Source organism: Triturus cristatus, chromosome 10 (assembly GCF_964204655.1).
Source record: "Triturus cristatus chromosome 10, aTriCri1.1, whole genome shotgun sequence".
NCBI classification, from domain to species: Eukaryota; Metazoa; Chordata; class Amphibia; order Caudata; family Salamandridae; genus Triturus; species Triturus cristatus.
The window spans coordinates 572,635,343-572,657,895 of NC_140593.1; the positions used below are offsets into that span (position 1 = coordinate 572,635,343).

The following is a 22,553-nucleotide window of genomic DNA, read 5'->3' on the forward strand; positions in this document are numbered from 1 at the left end:
CACACAGCCTTCTAAAGAGAGAATGGTATCTTCAGAGTTGATTTAATAGTTCCCAATGTATACTTGTGGATATGGCATGAAATTAACTGTTTCAAGTGCTGTATTACATTTCATTACCCATAATTATAAGTATGCTATGGAATCTTCACTTTTTGTCATTTGAGAGCAAGGTAGCAATTGGGTGAGAGGATGTCATTGGAGCAGACGAAAATAACAAGCTAACCTAACCAGTCATATCATCTGTTACTTCCTCCATGAATATCAGTTACTCCTCCTCAATTCTGTGAACAGTCTTCACAAAATAGACATCATGTCACACACGTTACCTACAAAAAAATCAGTAGTCGATGAGGTTTTTTGTGGGTATGAGACGTGCGTTTCCCCTAATACAAGCCAATTCTAAGTGAAAAGTGAGTCTGAATGAGACATTGATAAGGAGTACAGAACTGAAGAAAAGAAGAATAAAGATGTGAGGAATTTCCCCAATATAATGAGCAGAAGTGAATTGGTGTTTTACAGTATATGATGGCACAACTACAGTGGTTTTTAAACGCCCTGGCATGATTGAGCAGCTGTCGCTAGACTTATGTGAACAACAGAAAAAAGAACTTTAAGGAACAGTGAGATAGGGATCCACATGTTGATCTCTCCTCCTACAGGATTTGATCTGCGAAGAGACCAGATTATATACAATTACTCTGCTCATCACTAAAGAAAATATTTAAATCATTAAGAAAAACAGATTTGAAATACAAAAGATAATTTGCTATTTAGTAGTTCCAACCAAATGATATTACTGGGAAATGTTGCTGTCAAAGTTTATCTTCAATGATGGAATCAAGGTTCTACAAAATCTGGACCTTTGCTCTTAATTGTTTCAATCAGTTTCATGTTCCGCTGCCATGCAAGGCTAGAGCTGAGATTGTATTGATAATCTGAAATAGAAATCTCCATGGGGTCAGAAAAAAGCAATAGAAAATGTTCTCATTATAAGTGACACAAGTATTTTTATTAATCACTTAAAAAATGTTTAACTGGGATTAAAACATACACAATGACAGTTCATTCCACGACAGAGTGCAGTTTTCATTTGTTGCTGCAGATAAAATGATACAAAATACAACTCTGACACACACACAAGTATTTTTATTGAAAACTTTGAGAAAGAAGCTTGCAACCTTCCATCCTAAACTGAAAAATAAATTATCTCTTTTTATGTATGTTTAGGTGAAACTATCCGTATACATGAAGTACTTTAAGATCATGGGTGGCCTCCATCTGATGTTGATCATCATTTTCTACATGGTCCAGCAGACAGCTGCCTTCTTCAGTAACTACTGGATTGGTTTATGGACCGATGATCCAGTTATCAATGGGACACAACAAAACAAGAAACTGCGGCTTGGAGTATATGGCTTTCTGGGATCAGTGCATGGTATGCAGTTTGATCTTTGCTTTATTTTATGTTGTTTACTTTGTTTTTTAGTAGATTGTTTCGAAAGACAGATGGTAGACCAGAATTAGTGAAAAGGAAACAATCCTCTGGTCAAAGTTACATCAATCTATGTGCTCAACCCTCTGTTGTGCTAGCGAACCAACCCTTATAACTGACTAAAGCTAGAGACGATTGGACCATGTATAGTCAACAGGTAAGTTAAAAACAATAAATTTATCCAAAAACCAAAATATGTGAACATAAGATTTATTCACAAAATCTCACATGTGATAACACAATAGTAATTAACATTGTATCTGGCAATATTCACATAAACAGTACATAATTATAACAGACTCACAAAAAAACATGGACAATACATGCTAAAAGGAAGAGAGTAAAAAATAGACAAACAAAGTTACATATCCGTGATATCACACTAATTTCGGCGTAGAACTTTGTGTTTTTATGGTTTTCAACTCGTTCTGTCGCCTGTGTTCACAGATTATGTGGTTAAAAAGGCGTCAACGCGTTTCGATGGTTTTAAATATTTCCATCTTTATCAAGACAACATGATGGACTCTCTTGCGTTGATTAAAAAAACTTATTAATATAACCAAATAAAAACCTGTGTAGTGAAAAAACACAACCATCAGTCCATTATAATCCGTTTTTTCGCTCAAAACACACTGATATTCCTTTGTATCAACGAATGAAATGTATAATGATGGCTAAATCTAACATAAATATGAAGAACATACATAAAAAACGTGCTATATGAAGCATACATCGTTTGGAAATAGGACATATTATGTAAGAATGGCACTTTCCATATTGAGTCCCATATTAATCAAGTATTGGCAAAGCATATGTTACAATTATAAAGAACAGCAAATCACAAAATTGATGGTCTGTGGGTATACATGGAGCAATTTCTCTTCCCCTTCATGTATTGTGAAAGTATATTATAAAAGCTTACACAACCGCCAAACTGATGCCAAAAAATGGTATCAGTTCCATTAACACATCCCTAATGTGTGATCCCCATATCTGATAATACAATAATTCCTAAATTAACCTCTATGTTTATCCTCCAAATTCACAAAAAGGACCTTTCACCAGTCCCATATAAGGCCTCTATGTTTCTGGGTTGGGAATCTCATTTTATGGCTGTAAAAGTAGGAAAGTGAGCGTGTTCAAATGGGTAACAATATGTGTCTCCCTTGCTAAAGGAATAAGCTAACCATGCTGTCATCAACATAAGAAGAAAAACAATCTCACCTTGGTCAATATTATAAAGACCAATATTCTTCATATGATTCCTGGGGTTCAAATGAAAGTATAGTTGGTTCTGTCCAAGCTTGCAATTATCAATTCTGTAAAATATAATTTTTAAAAATCAAAATCAAAAGACCTCCTGGTTATATATTATTTATTAAAAATAGATGATAAAAGGCACATGAATTTACCTTATACAACGAACGTCCTATCTTGAGAATGATCTATAGGTTATTGGCTAAACCCCAGTATAGATGTTCCAAAATGGCTACTCCAATGTTCTCAGCCTGATAATGCTCCCTTTTCAATTGGGATCAATCTAAAAGGCAAAAAGCAGAAAAGTTGAATACTAATATCTAGTATAAATTCTATTGGATGTCCGACACGTTCACATGTATCGCCTAGTGAAGCCCAAACGTGAAGCAACTTCCCGATCTCAAAGGGCTCAAGCCTGTCCCCATCGTAAAAGGTAGTAACAGGCACATGAGAGAAATAGGGAAGAAAAAGAGAAAAGAAACGGTGCAAACGTAAGAGAAGAGACTGACTCGTAAGTACCTTCTGAGAATATTAGCTCGAGTCAAGGGACCCCATGAGGGTTTACAGTGACTTTTAAGTCACGTGACACAATATAGCTAAGTGTTTCTGGAAGAATTTTAAACGCTATAGTAAAATTTAATTTACCTATGTAAAGTTCTTTACTCGAATGGCGATATAATTACGGGGGGTCCTATGGTCAAGGAGTCGTCACTTACTTGCATTGATGCACGCACCCGCGTAGGTTTCGTCAGGAATTGTAGAAGAGTGGAAAAATACCTGATATTTATACTCCTTTTGACGTGCCTGTACACCTGTTTCTAATTGAAAATACTACTTGCCCTTCATACCACCTGTGCCCCGGACTACAAAATAACCGCTTCCGGGTACACCTAGATCATAGAGTCTCACTCGGATGGATAGAGGAAGTACTCGTCCCTTCGGCAACCATCTAGGCCTGTATAAAAGAAACGGCACGTCCATTCGCTAAATCTGTAACCCGGACTACAACGTAACCACTTACGTATACATCTAGATCATAGAGTCTCACTCAAAGGGACAGAGAAAATACTCGTCCTGTAGGCCGCCATCTTAGCCTGTATATGAGAAACGGCCCGTACGTTCGCTCATAATAGAGAAGTCAAAAAGAGGAGATCATATGATTAAGTGAGACCAACTCTCTGGCTGGAAATGTTTAGATAATTAAAACAAAGGTCCAAAAGTTTAAAACTTACGGGATAATATAATTGTATTTACCCATTAAGTCAAATATGCAAACGGATCAAAGATAATGGGCTCCATCTTAGAATAATTGTAAGACAGCAAAATGTCTAAGGAAATAGAAAATAGCGGGGCTTCCTAATGGTATACAAACCCAATGTTCAAAACCTTTTTATATTAATAGTCCCAAACATGATGTTCGGTCAATCCAAATTTAAAAACGAAAGGTAAGGGAAATATTGTCCCCACCAGAACCAATGAACAGAAAACTAGAGGAGTACAAGCACCAACTTAGAGTGGGTTATATGTTGAGACAAAATATTTGAAAGTCAACCTATTACAGCTCTGTTTTGTAGTGGAATCCTACACTGCCGTCCTATAAGTTATCATTTAGAACAAACCATCCTACAGATTATAAAATAGCGGGAGGGACTCTGTCTACTGCTTCTCGCCAGCATATTGCACCCAGATCGCTATAGGATAAATGATAGCCAGTCTTCCCTAGAGTTAAGGCCCTTATTAATCGTATCTAGTTTGCACATAAACCATTGTTCCCTAGTCTTTCTAAATTTGTCTGGGTTGACCAGAATTAGTGCCAAAAGCTGGATCTTTTTGATAACCAGAGTCAATCGCCTTACAGCTCTTGATGATAGCCATCCTTCTAGAAAAGGTAATCTCCTCAAGTATTGTCATAGTCTAGTTTGAGGAAAGCCCCATCCATTGGCACAGAAACATCAACTCACCTCATTATGATTGTCCTACTCAATGCCATCTGTGAGGTGAGGCAGTGAATAGGGAACAGAGAGCATTCCTGCTGGTAGATTGATGCACAAGTTATTGTGAGTGACCTTATGATACACTCGAAAAGTTTAGAAAAAAGTTTGCATGGGGATTTCTTGATATTGGTGTCTTGCTCTACACATCTGAACGTGTCCATGACTGTGACCATCTTGTGTGGTGTACCCTACATCTCCATTCAATTCTCTACCCTGGTGGTACATTGGAGGAACTAGTCACACAGCATGGTCTCTCTTCTCACCAGAATGTTAATGACACCCTACAATACCCTGGTTGCTTCCTATTAAAAGGCTGCTTGGAAAGGCTAATTTTGAGGTGGCAACAGAGACGTTTTTGCTGTGAGATTTTATCTCAATCAGTGGGCTGCATTATGTTTTTTCTTGTTAGAAACCATTCAACAATGCTGTATATGGCACCAATGTGCTTTGAGATTTTTTTCTTAAATTAAATCTCTGTGCAAGAGGGATGTTAAGAGATCAGTGGCCATCCACTTGGTAAAATGAAGCCCATGTGAAGCAGAACATCTTCTAATAGAATTCCTAAAATTATAAACCTAGACAAAATGTTGGTTATGGGCTTCCCAAGATTTCCTTTTACACCGCCACAAACGGAATCCATGGGTTTATAGTTGTTAGAGCGTCCTGCCATAGTCCACTAAAATGTTAATCTTTCAATAGTAAAATGGCCACCATTTCGTATTGATTAATATTAATTGTATAGAAAATACTTTATTAAAACTTCGGTTAAAATAATACTTAAGTATCATGTTCTGACTGGTTTCTGACCTGATTCTATCAGGCTACATTCTACTGATTCCCAACTGCAAGAGAGTTAGAGAATAGAATGGCTTGTATAACTAGTCTTCTTGTCCACGGAGCGATCAGGATATGTTTCATTCAACCACAGTACCTCTGTAACACTTTTAAAGCTAGCTGAAGCCTAAAGGTTGCCAATCTTTGTGTTCCAGACTGTAATTACCTTACTGGACACAACTATGCCATTCACAAAAGGAAAATACTGAAGACAGAAAGATATAATCAAGGAAACAATGTTTTCACAGTATGACCAGAACAGATATGAGGAAAATTCCTTAGGTGACTTTGCACCAAATAGCTCAGTTGGCATCTCTGCGGTGGCATGTAACCCACACATTGCATTAAAAAGAATCTACTATTACTTACACTAGTTAGTCTTAACAGAGCTCAGAAAACTCCCAGCTATTTCTTGTTATGCTGATTTTCAGCTGTGTCAAAAATACGTATTAAATAATGGAAATATATACATCTGGCTCAAGGCACTGTTCTTGTCCTCCAAACAAGGTAAAAGAGAACTCACCAGACAACCATAACCAAAGAGTGTCAAATACCAGATACAGAACTGAAATGTTTACACAATAGGTTTTCAGTTAACATTGCAGATGACGAAAAACTATCCAAGCTACAACTTGCGCACGAATATTAATCATGGAACCACACGGACAGGGGTGTAGTTTGAGGAGCGTGTTTGGGGTTTGACACCCCCCAAATAAATGCATTCTTGGCCTGATAGGTGTGTCAGGGGGCCTTGAATCGGGTCTGCTATGTGTGTGTCTGTTTTATTGTCATGGGCTAAGAATAAAAGACCAAACAGTGACCATTTCTGTAAAATAAGAAAGCGAAAAAGAGACAGAGATATACACAAGACCATTTTTAAATGCTTGAATTCAGGATGTAGGCTGTACAAGCACCTCTTATCATTGATTTAGTAGACTACAATGTTGCTCCATCAACAAAAAGGATCTAAACCACTCTTAGGGTTTATATGACTACTTTAGAGTTTACATGAAGGGCCTGGGGTCTATTCTCAGAGTGCATTTTGTAGTACTACAATATCAGTACAAACATACTACGAAATGCTATTCACAGACTGCAGTTCTAAATGACTAATGTTTTTTAAGTGCAATTTGTGAATAGCATTTTGTAGTATGTTTTTAGTGATATTGTAGTACTACAAACATACTAAAAAATGCAGTATGTGAATAGCCTCCAACTCCTTCAATTTGGTGGAAACATGAAATTCATACTTTTAGTAAATTTGCGCACAAGATTTTGTAAATAGCCAAAAAGTAGTAAATATACTCAAAATTGTAATTTAATCAAAAGTTCCCTATGTGAATCAGGCACATATGTTTACCAAAACATTAGTAAATCCATAACGATAGAAGTACTGCTTGAATTGGTGCAAATATACTACAATTTTGAATTTACAAACATCAGCATTAGTAAACTTGGAAAGCTGTGCCAGTCTCCGGTTTCTAGGCGTACTACTGGCAATCAAATATCCAAAAAGTGGATGATTGAAAATAGTCATCGTTCTTCACCCAATGACCACGTTAGACAGAAGCCCACCCAATGCAAGTTAGTATTGACCATGTTTCTCCATGGAAACACTGCATTCCAAATCTTGGTCATCTGACCCCTCCCTCCTGCAGCCCACTGCTTTTCAGTTGTGAAATTTGAGATTCACCCCCCCCCCCCCCCGAATCTCAGGGCCCGATTCACAGAACTAACTTAAGACAAAATCCCCAAATTACTACCATTTTGGTATTCACAGAAGGCACTTACTCATTTTGTTATTCACAGAAGACACTTCTGTGAATACCGAAAGTCTTAAAGTTAGGATTTTTCTCAGTTTAGGAGTAGTAAAGTTAGGATTCCTAAATGCCTTCTGTGAATACCGAAAGTCTTAAAGTTAGGATTTTTCACAGTTTAGGAGTAGTAAAGTTAGGAGCCGCCACTGGTGGACAGAGTGGATTGGATTGGGGTGAGTAGTTTGTATTGAATTGATCTGGTGTGGATTGGATTGAGTGGGGCGGATTGGCGTTGGGTGAAGTAGGGTAGATTGTGGCAGACAGAATGGTGTGGACTGGGGTGTACTGCACAATTATGTGTTATTAAAGCATCATTTCGGAAATTACACATAAGTAAGAAACAATGTTGCTAGGCAATAATCCTCATCTTTTGAGAGCAGCGCCCACAAGCAAAAACAAAAGAAAACATGAGTGCAAAGTGAGAAAAGAAGTCTTGGCAAAGTAAAAGAAAGTTACCTATAGAAAATAAAACTTTGCAATTGTTCTTGTTCTGCTGGACACACCTTATGTAAGCAGGGCACAGGAAGTTAAAAAGAACAAAATAGTACCTCAATCATATCGGCAGCAGAGGACAGATACTGATTAAGTTGAATCAATGATTGCCTGGTCCCTGTTCCACAGAGAGGAACGTAAATGATGTTAGGCCTACAGTGCCAAATTATGAGACTGTAAAGAAGAGTGCCATGCAAGCCACCAAAATGGTAAGCAACGGGTGGTCTCCAAGCCCTGTGTGGATACAAGAGTGTCTTGCAAGTGCGACACATGCATTAGCGCATGTTATCTACTATCGTTTCTAGAGCAACTGGGTGTACGTGCATTAAATGGCAGATTCCCGGGAGATCGCCCGCAAACAGCACGTTCAATAACACTGCAACAAGGTCAACAATTGACTACACATTCTGCTCTTGCAGCATGTTTACTAAAATAAAAAACTTTTGCATTGGGAGTGAAGATTTTAGCGACCATCTACCCCAGGAAATCACGGTAGAAGAGCCATCACTATGTAAACTGCCCTTAGCAAAAACACTCTGCTCAGAATTTACCAACAATGAGAGAAGAGTAAAATGTAGTACTAAAGACCCTGAAGGTCTACTCTCTCGAGCGAAACAACTCCGGGAAGAAGGGAAGGCAGCCACCCCCGATATAATTGGATGCTGGGAGGCATTCACAAACGCCCTACGTAATAGCTATGGCGCTATAAAGGGTAAGCCTCCAAACGGGAGTAATAAACAACAGCAAAATCCACGCCCAGGCCCTACTATACGGAATAACATCAAATTAAAAAAGCTAAAAACACGGATAAACTTCACACTGCGGAGACTGAAGAAAGATCCTTCGGCATTGCAAGAGCTGAGGCAGTTGAAAGAGACTCGGAAAAAAATCATCTGGCAAAATAAAAAGGAAGAAGAAGAAACCCTTTGGGCCAAGCTTTGTATGACATTAAGAACAACAACAGCGCCCAATTCTGGAAGAAAATTAATGCCCTATCTAATCCTCAAGGACAGTGTATCAGTTCTAACGTCACAGAAGAAGCTTGGACTACTTTCCTTGAACCACATTTTAATAAAAAATCAGATCCCCCAAATTGGCTCAAATACTCCTGTGTCCAGCATGGAAACCCAACCGTCCCAGCTGAATCTGATTACAGAAAATGTGCATAACTGTACAATTACAATAACAATCATACAAATTCACAAAAGAATCTTGAAGGGTAGACTTGAAGGAGCTCCTGGTCCTAATGGGATTCCGCCAATATTATTCAAACAAGACCCTGAATTTTGGGCTACTGCCCTAAAACCGGTTTTTGATAGAATTCTGCAGACGTCGATAATACCAACATCATGGAGAGGTTCAATAATCTCTCCTATCTATAAAAAAGGCAACAGGAATGATCCAAGGAGCTACCGATTGGTAGCTCTTTTGGACAATGACGCAAAATATTATGCCGGGGTGCTCCTCCAAGAATTAACAACATGGTCTACAGAAATTAAAGCAATTCCTTACAACCAAACCGGCTTCTGTGGAGACATGGGTACTGTTACCAACATCTCTGCCCTCTCACTAATGATGGACGCTGCACTTCTAATCAAACAACCTTTATACATCTGTTTTATCGACTACAGCTTCGCATTCGACCATATTAACAGAAACATTCTGTGGGAAAAACTAAAAAAGCTAGGTATTCCACCATTGCTATTAACACAATTAATCCTTCTGCACAGTAACACCTGGGTACAAGTAAAGCTGGGGGCAGGAGACCATCTATCAAAAAAGATGAATACAAGCTCTGGATTAAAACAAGGGTGTGTATTAGCCCCGACACTATTCAACTTATTTATGGCCGAGCTCTCAATCAAACTCAATGGAAGCAATGCGCATGCCCCGAAGTTGGGAGGTTGCCAGTTATCTAACCTCCTATATGCAGATGATTTAGTTCTCATCAGCCGGACACCCATAGGATTACAACGCCTGCTGGACATCACATCCCAATACTCAGAAAACAACAAATTAAGTATCAACCAAGACAAGACAAAAGTCATGTGTGTAAATTACCGAAAAATAAAAACAAAATACAACTGGCATCTGGCAAAAAACAAGCTTGAAGTCGTCCATGATTATAAATATCTGGGGGTTATGATAGACAGCAGAGGCAACTACAAAGCTCAGCTCGATACAATAAAAAAGAGGGGGTTAATAACAGCAGTAGCTTTAAGAAACTTGAAGAATATAACCGCTGGACCAAGTTACCTCCCACTGACCAAGGTGATTCAGGCAAAATTGATACCATCAATCACCTATGGAAGTGAAGCCATGAGAGGGAGGGATGCGGAAATATTAAATGGCACCATCACAAGAGCACTGAGAATAATTTTTGGATTGCCTGGATTTACCTCTCCGGCACAAATGAGGTTGGAATTTGGGATACAAGGGCAGGAGTTAGCCAGAAAAGGAGCCTTTGTTAAAACCTGGTTCAAGATAAAAAAAGGGCGCCCAGGAACGCTGAATTTTTACTTGTGGAGAGAAGTGGAAACAACAGGATCTTGCCCAGCCAGACATTACTTGAACACTGCACTGGACCAGCTGGGGCTACGGCAACTCTGGGCATTGCCCGGGACCATGGCTAGCTTCAAGAAAATTGTAAACAAGATAGTCAAAAAAGAGTCCATTTTACAAGATAAAGCGACCTTGATAAAACGCTCACACGGCTGGCTTACGATACAAACCTATAGGAAAGCGACTCCTGAAGCCTACCTCCTTTCTAACTTCTCTAGAACTATTAAAGAAAAGTTTTTGAAATTTCGGCTAGGTCTATTACCGACGGCATACCATCTGCCTCCTTGGCTGCGCCCTCCTAAACCGGCAATGTGTCGTCTTTGTGGTAAAGGAGAGGAGGACATAGTTCACATCCTAACGATTTGCCGTGAGCTGATGCGAGAACGCCGGTTACTACTTAGGCCTATTTTTAATAAAAACCAATTACGGTCGTGCAGACAAGCGGTGCTTGCAAGCTTCTCTGGTGAAGACATTCAGCTAAGCTGTCGCCTAGTAAAGTTCTTATCTGTAGCTGACCTTCGTTTTAAAAATAAGTGTACTGCAACAGTGTTTTAAGTTTATTACCTCAAGCTTTTTAGCACAAGTAAATGCCCTAAGTAAATCATCAAAAGGTCATCTAAATGGCCACCTCTCATCCTTGTGGCGGCACTATGCACTTTAAACATGTATTTTAATCCTGCACACCATGGCCTGATATCATTCTGCAGTTAAGACTCTGATTAAGGGGGTAATTTTACCCAACAAATTGCTGCTAATATCTCCAATAGAAATGAAGAAATAAGATTATGGGCTACCAATGCAGGGGGAGTGGATATTCTGTGCAATTTTAAAATGTGTGTTTTTTTATTAACTGTTTATCTTTCCATTTTTTTTTCATGTTAATAAGAGATGGATAATTTTTTTTTTTTTTTTTTGTAATGGTTTTAATTAACTGTACAATAAACATATTACTTACTTACATTAGCGCATGTTCTAGTAAGCTTGACCGTAAACATTGCAACTTCATGAAGAACAGTTTCAAATGGACTTAGTTTGCTAATTTGCTGAAATAGCAGCAGTCAGATGAAGAAATGCCACTCTAAAACGAATTTACAAAATCTTTAGCAGGAGACAAGAACTGATGAAGCTGGAATGTGCCTTGTGCTCAGCAAGGAAGAGCGGCTAGAAAGTGTCCTGCTAGCACATCAGGCTCTAAACACAAAGGCAACCCCAAAGCAATGAAGTCAAAACAAAAACACCCGCACTGAAGAGAACTACCTTTTGTGTGGATGGGCTCCTTGTCATGAAGACAGCTGGCTGAAAGCCCCTTTATATAAATATATTATACATATATATTTTTAATCATAATGCCAGACCTAAAAATATACAGTAACCACCAGCAGAGGGCGATGGTGTTATAATCAAATACACCATGATAAATGTTAAATCCAACATAAAACTTGCAAAGAATTAAGACCTTAGGCAGAAATTCAATGCATGCTCAAAGATTTATAAAGCAAACAAATACAACTGACAAATAAATTAGCATTAGACGAAAGAACTAGCATTTATCACATTGAAATGAGCGAGTGCAGATCATAATCGTTTAAAATTTCAGTTAATCATTTCAGGGCTGTAACACTGCCTTACATGAACCGGAAATGATGCCATGCCACAAACAGGATTTAAAGCAGCTTGCTCTGTATACTTCATAAAGAAGGATATGTGGAGAACTCACTGACGAGGTGTCTATACATTGTAAAGTGATGAGTTTAGAAAATCAATTTAAAGAATTACCAGGGTTAACGACGTGGCATTCTTAAAGTTTAGTAGAGGGACAAACATTTTAGCCTTTTTGAGGAGGACGAGTTGGAAAAGAGCACTGTGTGTGGATGTACCGATATGTTCTTGCATGTTCAGGTGTTTGTCTCAGGTTATCCCTTGAGGATTTCATTGATTCAGTGAAAGCGGATTTACTGTTTGGGGTGTGTTGGAAATGGGTTACTGATTGAGGGGAGTGAAACCCTACTCAAGCAGCAACCATATTCTATGTCAGGGTGAAACACAAACATCCCCAAATTAACCTGTGCTTAACCTGTGGTAGATTGGCACAAATGCAGCCAGGCTTAACTTAGAGCGTTACAACAAACAAATGATGGACGGAATGCTGACAATGCAGACATTCTCCCCCAGTCAAGAGATCTGGGTTAAATCCATCGTTCTTTTGCCCACTACGCCACCCCAGTTCAGACATGGCCATATGCAAATCAGTCTTGACCCTGTGCCTCATGGGAACAGTCCAGCCCGAACTGCCAAGCCATGTCTTCCCTGGACCGGAATCAAGCATCCTAGGACCGGTTTCTGGCTATCAGCCGTCATCATTCCGTCCATCATTTGTTTGTTGTAACGCTTTTCGCCCTAAGTGGGATGGGTATTCCCAGACGTGGAACCCGTGCTCACTACGCCACTGGAGTCAAGCTATCCTGGCTGATGACGGCTGATAGCCAGAAACCGGTCCTAGGATGCTTGATTCCGGTCCAGGGAAGACATGGCTTGGCAGTTCGGTCTGGACTGTTCCCATGAGGCCCAGGGTCAAGACTGATTTGCATATGGCCATGTCTAAACTGGGGTGGTGTAGTGGGCAAAAGAACGATGGATTTAACCCAGATCTCTTGACTGGGGGAGAATGTATGCATTGTCAGCATTCCGTTCATCATTTGTTTGTTGTAAGGCTTAACTTAGAGGCAATATGTAAAGTGTTTAAGCAGCATTTCAAACAGTAATAGAGTAAAAACTCAACACAAGAAAAATCCCATGACAATTTAGAAAAAATATAATACAATCTAATTAATTATTTGACATAAAAAAAGTAGGGCTGGAAATATGCAGTTTAAAGCAATTATAGTGCCTAGAAGCACAAAGCTTCAGTTGTGGTTTTCTGGTTGCTCCTGACTGGGACAAAGCCACAAGTTCAGGCTGACCCCAATGAAGGATGGGCCGGATACAGGGACCCAGTAAGGCCCGCTTAACAAAGTACCTTAAATCCTGGTTTGCGGTGTGTTGCGAGATCCTTTGTCAAGGTTGCGTCATGCAGCGGCAGCTCCGAGGAGCTGCGAGGCTGCAAAGCAGATTCCTGAGTTGTTGGCGAGGATGCTGTCAATGAGGGGCTTGTGATGCAAAGCACTGCTTCAAAGATGCATCATGCACCAGCGGTTCTGAAAAAGCTGTGGGCTGCATTTCAGAATCCTACATCACCATCGAAGATGTTGTGGATGAAGGACTTGACATGCAAATGCCTGTGTTGAGGATGTGCTGTGCAGCTATGGTTCAGAGGAGCCGGCAGGCTGCGATGCGAGGTTTGGCATCAGGGATACTTTGCGATGCAAACCTTCTGAACTGGGTGAGAAGATATGCATCACTTTGCAACGTTAGTGCTCACAGGATCCCAGCTGGGCTGGCAGAGCACCTTCGGGCCCACTTTCAGGGATCTAGGACTGTAGTGGGACCATTTGTGGGGTAGTGCTCACACTAGACAGAGTCCAGATTTTTAGGAGCCTTTTCAGCCCCTGAAGCTTAGATCAGGAGGCCAGCCAACAGGCCCTTGGAGTCACTCTGGTGGTCCTGATGCAGGCCCCCTCTTTCACTCAAGCCGCAGGGCAGCAGGGCAGCAGGACAGCAGGGCAACAGAGTAGCAGTCTTCCTGCAGAGCAGCACAACAGTTCTTCTGAGTCTTCCACAGGTCTATTGGTGTATTAAAGAGTGGGGTTTGAGGGTCCATTATTTATAACTGGTGGCCCCTTTGAAGTAGGAGAAGGTTCTGGTGGTTTCCACCCCAGAGGTGCCTGGAAATTCCTGCCTCCCTGTCCTGGCCCCAGGTTGTCTGGGGTCACAATAGACTAGCGTCAAACCCTTTGTGTGTGTTCACAAGCAGAGCCTTTGTGATGTGCATGTGTGATAAGTGACTGCTCCTCACCCTCAGAAAATCAGAAATGGCCAGTCCTGCCAACATCTATTCTCCTTTGTCTCACTGTCTGTGAGCAACATACAAAGACCAACTCCCACTTACACCTAGTCATGTGACTAAGGAAACTGGCAGCAGTCACCAAATGGTTGGGACAGGAAAATCCCAACTTTTAAAAGTGGTATGTTTAGAATGGTGACTTAAAATCCGACTTTACCATTAAAGAGGACTTTAAATTACAATTCTTTAGACACCAAATTCTACATTCCTATATGCTTCTGTAGTGAGGCCCTCTTGGGCCCACTTTGGTTCTCTATCTTAGTTTCATATATTACACATTTTGGCAGGCTTCATTTTAGGTATATTATTTTTACATGTTTTACAATATTATTCTAAGAAAATGCTGTACTTGCTACTTGATTTTAGACCAAGCTTTCCTTGTTTCATAATCTGTACACTCCATTCAAGGCTAGGAACAGAACAAGATTTCCTAGTGCTTCTGTTGCCCACTGGGAGTCAGCTTCGGACATCTAGACACATCATTGCATCAGAGCTGTACCTCTAACACAGAGGTTTTATTATTTAAACAGTGCACTGTCCCTTTTCGAGTCAGAGGGGCACTCCCGCCACAACAGTCCTGGAACAAATGCTGTGTTCTACATGCATATGTGCTAACATTGAACTTCCATCCTCCAGAGAAGGATTGTCAATCCTACTTCAGACCAAGTCATCTGGGTATGGGGTCTCAGGCTAACCTAAGAGATTGGGCAGAGGGTACTACCACTATGCTCTCAGAGTAGGGGTAGTGATAGGTATATATGGGCAGGGTCTGGAGCCTTGTGGTGCCATGTGTTGAGATAGACCGGTGCAACGATATATGGCGCAGTACAGTAGGTCCCGGGCAATTACTGAGGAAGTGGGTACCCAGCGGCTCCCCACTCTGATACTCCCCTTGTGGGCTGTGGCCTGTCTTCTCATGCCCCCCTAAAAAGGTGTCTTCTCATGCCCCCCTGAGGTGTGGTAGGACTCTACAGCTACAGCCCCACATCTATTAAGTGACCCTGCTCTATTGCCCCTGGTGCCTGGCCCTGATTCCTTGCGTCTGCTCGCCCGAGTGTTACCACTACCGGTCTGCTGCAACCTGGGCTCTGCTCTGCTGTTTCATTGGCAGCCTTGCCTGTGCTCCCGGGGGCCCTAATACCTGTGGGGAGGCCAGTGGCACTCTATTTTTCTGCTCCCCGTTCTCCATTGAAGCATCTCCCTGTCGCCCCGAGACCTTGGTCCTGACTGTGGAGACAATGGGAAAGGCTGACACTAGATAGTCTAAGCTGCCTTTTGAATCATGCAAATAGACACGTGGTGCGGATACTTTGCATGAGGGCCCTGCACAGGACACTGGAACTGAGGGGGACACAATTCCAGATTCTAATATCCACTCCATGTTTAGGGACCTTAAGCAGAGCCTTCACACCATTGACGCCAAAATAGACATGCTGAATGATAGTTTCGACTACCTGAAAGAGAAGGTAGACCGGCACAAGTAGCGGCTAGAGCACCACACCTCAAAGGTGGAAAACTCAAACTCCTCAGCAGGTGAGAGATTGCTACAGATGAAGAATTATCCGAGCAAAGAATGAAGACTTGGAGGCGCGGTCTCGATGCAATAATTTACGCATTTTTGGGGTGCCAGAGTCACCTGCAATGGGCGGAATGAAAGATTACTTAAAAATCTGCTACGTACAATCTTCAATATCCCATGCTAATTGTCAAAAGAGTTCACAGATCGTTGGGGCCATGTCCTCTGCCTGGTAACTCTACTACACCCATTATAGCAAGGCTCTTGAACTATCAAGACAGGAACACTACACTACGCCTTGCCGAGAACGTCAACCGCTCCAGTTTTAGGGCAATGAGGTCTCCTTCATTCCGGACTTCACCATGGCCATTCAGTCCACCAAGCGAGATTTCCTCCCACTGAAATGGACTCTTCAAAAACAGCTGCTTTACCCTGCCAAGCATTGCATACAGCATCAAGGCAAAACACATGTTTTCGCAGATCCTAAGGGGGCCGCCAAATTCGCTAAGGGTCTGCCAGCTGCTAGGGCGCTTCCTCGCCTGTTGGGCTGTGACCGGCTCAGTGATAATGATTGAATGTTCTGACTCCATTTACACCGGCAGCCGACAACACTAAACATACCTGAACCCCGGCGACTTACATTAATACCTAACCTGCCACATGACTAAATTCCTCTACAGCTCATTATCCTAGGGCAGTTGCCTTCCACTGCGCTACTTGTCTTGGCTGTGTTGCCTGCTGCTGCCACAACTTCCCTCTCTGGCCACCCGGCTCTTACTGAGCTGGCAGAGAGCCAGGCTGTCTCACTTTCTCACATGTGATGAGTCCCTGTATGACTTAGCTAACTGTCATCCAGAGTTTGTTGGATGGGTTGGTCATATTTGGCCCGAAGTGGGAGGCGGGTATTGGGGCTATGTTTTGACATGGTTTAATGTTTGTTTATTTTTCCCTGTGTATTGCTACACACAGGGATACGGTCTGTCCTCATACAATGCTGATATTTGCTCCTATAAGATTGATTGTAACACTTGCTGCTCCCCCTGATGGCATTCATTTAATGTCTGACATGGAATATTAGGGGCATTAATGACAGATGTAAGGCCCGACAGGTCTTATCCTCCCTGTAACGCCATAATATTGATATTTGTTTCTTGCAGGAATTCCACTTGATGACCCCGACCTTGACGCGGTTGAGAGTGCATTGCCTGGGTGAGAAGCATGTGGTCTGCTATTCAAACTATGTTAAGGGAGTGGCTGACGTTCTGTGCAGGGGCCTGCAGTAGTGCACTCGATTAGTGCTCTGTGACCCACAGGGCCTATACGTCATACTGGCCGGGATCCTCCAAGGCCACCCGCTGATACTTGTGTTGGTGTATGGGCCTAACACAGATGATCCTGCCTTCTTTACAGAGATCTGGTGATTAGTAGGTACCATGGTACCTGATGCATTGCTGTGGGACGTGACTTTAATGTGGTGCTGGATGCTTCTGCAAATAGGTCCATTGAAACACGTCGACCTCACCCTCAGTCCATTGTGCAGCTTCATGCAATCTTAACCGACAACAACCTGACAGACGTCTGGCAGGCTAATAATTCTCACAGCTCGGAAGGGACCTATATTACCAGACTTCTGGCTCGTCACCAGAGACGTAGCTTCTTGGGCCCTTGACATTCTGCATCTCGCTTGGACGTTGTCTGACAATGCCCCCGTCCTCTTGCAGGTGTGCCTATCAGATGTTGCCACGTGGTATTTGTCTTCGCAACTTCCTTCTGGAGCCTTATGGGACCAGGTGTTCCCGGGGTGTTAAGGACAATCTGGGCGACTCACCCAGAATCGGAAATTCGGCTCCATTATTTTGATATTGGGGAGCCGGACCTTCTTGTGTTCATTCGTGGTAAACCTTCGGAGTATGAGAAAGAGGCGCTCCGGAAGACTCATTATGTGAGAAAGGAAGTCCAAGGCAGGCGGTATGGGGAGGGACAGAGAGAAGGTAAAATCTTAGTGGACCTGCTTCACAAGCCCTGGGTGAGCGACTATGTGGTCGAACTGCTGGATGATAATCAAAACCTGCAGGTTGGGAACGTGGTTGTGCAGCGCACCATGGTTGACTTTTATGTTGAAATCTTTTTTTTTTTTTATGTTGAAATTTCTTTATTATGGTTGCCTTTTACACTGACCTGTATTCTACCTGTCAATCCTCACCTTCCCCTAACTTGGCTCCTTATTTTGACTCTGTGCAGCTCCTTTGGCTGGAGGAGGGTCACCGACATTTTCTGGATGAGCCCTTTACGGTGGAGGAGATAACCCAAGTCACAACGAGCCTGCTCAGTGACAAGGCCTCACTGCCGCTTTCTTTAAGGAATGTGCGCCCTTGCTGGACACCCACCTCCTCGACATGTATGAGGAATTGGTGCTGACAGGCATCCTTCCCACTGCCTTATGAGAGGCCCTCATTGTCAACATTCTCAAGCCTGACATGGAACCTAAAGAGTGTGAGTCCTGTTGACCACTTCCCATGATAAACATCGACAACAAGATCCTGGCAAACGTGTTGCCTCACGACTCTTGCAGCTCTTTCCGCACATGGTCCACCCAGACCAATCCGGCTTTGTTCCTGGGTGCTCTACAGCCCATAATCTTTGCATCTTTTTTGTCATTCTCCATAATCTCAACCTGAACCTGCAGCCTGCAGTTGCATTTCTTCATGCCTCCAAGGCCGCCGACCCCCTCGAATTGCCCAACCTTCATCACCTCCTTGAGCACCTTGGTGTGAGCCACAGATTTATTTGTTTAATCCGCCTGCTGTACACCTTGATGGTCGCCCCCTTACGGGTTAAAGAGTTGATATTATCCCTTTTCCTGTCACACGGGGGCCCTGTCAGGGATGCCAATTGTCCCTCATTCTCTTAGCTGTTGCGCTGGAGCCGTTCGCGGCCCGGCTGCGACAGCATCACACATATCGAGGCCTTGCATTCAGACCCTAGACTTTTCCTTGTCTCCGTGTACACAGATGATGTAACAGTATATATGTGGAACTCGTCGGACAACTCGGATCTGCTTCTTCTGGAGTTTATCCATTTTGGGGACATAGCAGGTATTAATATCAATTGGGTGAACTCTATATTATTCCCACTCACTGAAACTACATAGATTATTTTCTCCTAACTTTCCAGTGGTGTGGGCTGCAAAATCAGTCCGCAACCTGAGGATTGGGCTGAGACGAAGTACAATGGTGCTTTGGACGGAGAATTTAAGCTGGCTCATGTCATGGCTTGAAGACCGTGTGCCTGTATGTTCGACTGGTAGGCTGGCAATAGCCAAAATGGTAGTCCTCACCAAGCTCCTTTGTCTTTTTATTAATCTACCTCTTCCTCTCATGGCCTATTTCCAATACCAACTTCGATCTCATTTGGTTTATTTGGTCTGGGTTGATGAAACCGCAACATGTATCTTGAGAGCTTCGCTCCCTTCCCTTTGAACAGGGTGGCCTTGGGTGCCAGATATGGAACTTATTTTCTCAGTGATCCAGTCTCAGCCCCATACGGCCCCCGAGGCAGACCATGTGGCCCCTTGTCTCCTGCAGATCGTGCTTTATAGACCTTCCTCGATGAGAGGGATGACAGGTGGATACGGTGGCTTGCACGATCTGAGCTTGGAGGGAACTGCAGAAAAAGGGCACACTTACCAAATCTATATGGCCCCTCTGTCCCCATCCTTGGACATCCTTTGATCCCCGCGGCCTCGGCGGCTGGAGTGAAGGTGTGACTCAGATGGCTAAAGATCACCTCCTTTGGATTAATATGCCCTGACAACTCCTTCGTCACATAACAAGATGAATTTCAGGATAACCCGCTATCACTTCTGGATGCCATGGTGTAGCACCAGATCTGAGCAGCTGTACGTGACTTCCACAACCCCTTCCCCGTAGCTCAACCTGTGTTCACTATACTGCAGGACATGCTCACTAACCCCTCACCATGCAGCTTGATAAACCGCATTTATACTGGCATGCAGAGAACAGCCCCACTTAGGCTCGCCCATGCGCAACAGCTCTGGACAGAGGATCTCAGTATTTAAATAAGTGAGGAACAGTGGCCTTTTTGCTGCATTCAATCTAGGGCCTTATTTCTGAACTACAGGCTTTGGCTGATCCACTTTAAATTGCTACACAAACTATATCATATACCTTCGCACCTGGAGAGGATGGGATTGGTTGAGGATGTGCTACGCCACACGCGGACTTTCTGCATCTGGCATGAGTATGCCCCGATGTTTGCGACTTTTAGGCAACAGTGCTTAGAGATATTACTAGCATTACTCGCCACACCCCTGCCAATATGCCTCTCATTGCCTTTTTGGGCTATGTCAGGGAGATTCCCCCTGGGGGTCCGTTCGCTAAGTGCAATGCTGCTGTCCAAGCGTAGGGTGGCGTTCCACTGGGACAGGCGTCAGGCTTCTATGAGGAAAGCATGGTTGCATGATGCAGCTCTGTGTCAAGAGTTGCTAGACGCTTATTGGAAGCTGATGCCCACCTGCGCCCGCCCTAGGGACATTTGGACTCCCCTTACAAGCTATCTTAGGACACTTAACGACCGAACAGAAGATATCTCTTGTCAGGATGGCAAACCGCGAGCAGCGTCACAGCCTGCATCTCCCCCAGATGCTGCCGGCTTGCCCGCACGCCCCACTGAGTTCAATGGGCGCCTTAACAATCTGCCCTGAATAGATGAGCTTATTCAAGTCCTAAGCACTATCTAGCAAGAGGGATAACCTCTGGGTGGCAAGTTACTAGTTAGCTACCTGGTTCTCCACCCTCTATCCTCTCCCCCATCTCCTCCTATACCCCTTCCTCTGTTAGTTTTTCTCCCTCCCCTGATTCATCTTGCATTATTTGAATGACACTATTATCTGGTGGACTGTAGGCAGTATTATCTGAAATGTAATTTGTACTGTTGCTATATTTGTTGTGAAAACTCAATAAATAGATAATAATTAAAAAAGAATGCCCAGTACAACAGGGTGTCTACGTGGCTGAGCCACTTCTGTACAGTGGGGCAACTGTGAAGGGGAGCAATGAGGAAGAATTCTGTTTTATGGGTGTTAAGTTTGTGGTGGCTCTAGGCAAGCCAGTCTTGGAGCTTTGTCAAAGCATTGTTGAGCAGAATAATGTTATCCAGGGAAGATATTAGGTACAATTGAGTGTCATCTGCATAAATGTGGTACACTAGAATGATTGATAGAGAACATGCTAGCAGCTACATGTAGAGGCTGAAGAGTGTGGGAGAGAGGGTGGAGCCTTGTGGGACTACTAGCCTCACCTAAGATGGGTTGTGTAAGGAGTCCTCCAGTTTGGTTAGTTTGGTTAGTTTAGTTATCTAGATAAGAGGAGAACCACTTAAACACATTTCCTGCGAACTCCATTCTTTGCTCGATTATCTTCAGCAGGGTGCTATGGTTGAAATATGAGAATCAATCAAGAATCAATCAAGAAGGATGAGAACACAGGAGATGCTCCCGCCCAGCATTTTAATAGTATCATACACAATGTGTAAGATGGACATTTCTATGCTGTAGCCTGGTCTGAAACTGAATTGGTAAATGTTGAGCAGGTCAAATTTACTGAGTGAGTGAAGTGTGAGGTGGGTTTCAGTAATGCATGACCTTATGGATGTCCGCTTCATCAAGGATTTTGAATGCGCTCCTTATAACATACTTTTTGAACTTTTGGGGCGGGGGTAGTTGTTAGTTGAGACTAGCTCAGTGTATGCGTTCTTTTTGGGAGGGGTGTAGGTGGTACAGCAGAGTCTGGTTTGCATCACATTCAGTAGCAATAAAGCTTTCAGTTTTGTTTATCGTCTCTTAAAAAAGGTTGAGAACTTCTCACATATTTTGGAGGAAATGTCATTGAGAGTGGTGGTAGTGTTAGGGTGGGTTTATTGCTTGATAATTTCAAAGAGAGTTCCCAGATGTTTTTTGGCACTGTCCAGTTGAGACCTGAATAATGAGGTTTTCGCATTTCAGATTCTTTTCATTTAGGTGTTTCTCAACTCTTGGAATTGAATTAGATATAGGGAAGAAGGTTCTTGTCTCCATCTTCTCTGCGCTAGTCTGAATTGCCATTTTCCTTTTTTAGGTTTTGGTTGTACCAGAAATGGAACATTTTGTTTTTCTGTCTTTTGAGCCACAGGGGAGCCACCACATCCATGATGTCAGTCATAGTCCAGTTGTTGTGCAAGGTTAAGTACTGCACGTTCTGCATCTGACTCTCAGGTGTGAAGTTCCTCAGTCATAGTGTGGATAATTCATTCCAGTGCTTTGGTCTGACAGATGGTGTGTGACACTCAATGGAACTTGAGTAGTTGTTCAGGTTATCTGGTGAGTAGTATGATGAGGAGGAACGAAGATCACTCAGGGGCCAACAGATTGTTATGCAGCCATAGCAGATGCCATATCGGGTGAGAGGAAGAGCATGGGGTTGATCAGAACCGCCAGGCGGTTGTTCAGGTTAGAGGTGTGGGAGTGACACTTGAAGATCGGTGGTTATCAGGATTATCTGGGAGAAAGTTCAAAAAGCATCTAGATACCTTC

General features: G+C 42.6%; 1 protein-coding gene across 1 annotated transcript in view; it reads left to right on the plus strand.

The window, feature by feature from the left end:
- Nucleotides 1–22,553, plus strand: part of LOC146789753 (multidrug resistance-associated protein 1-like) — a 621,679-nt gene that overhangs the window by 456,359 nt on the left and 142,767 nt on the right. Inside the window, exon 22 of the mRNA XM_085632086.1 lies at nt 1,228–1,435. Within this exon, the coding sequence (XP_085488212.1) occupies nt 1,228–1,435 (208 nt within the window). The remainder of the gene's footprint in view (nt 1–1,227; nt 1,436–22,553) is intronic.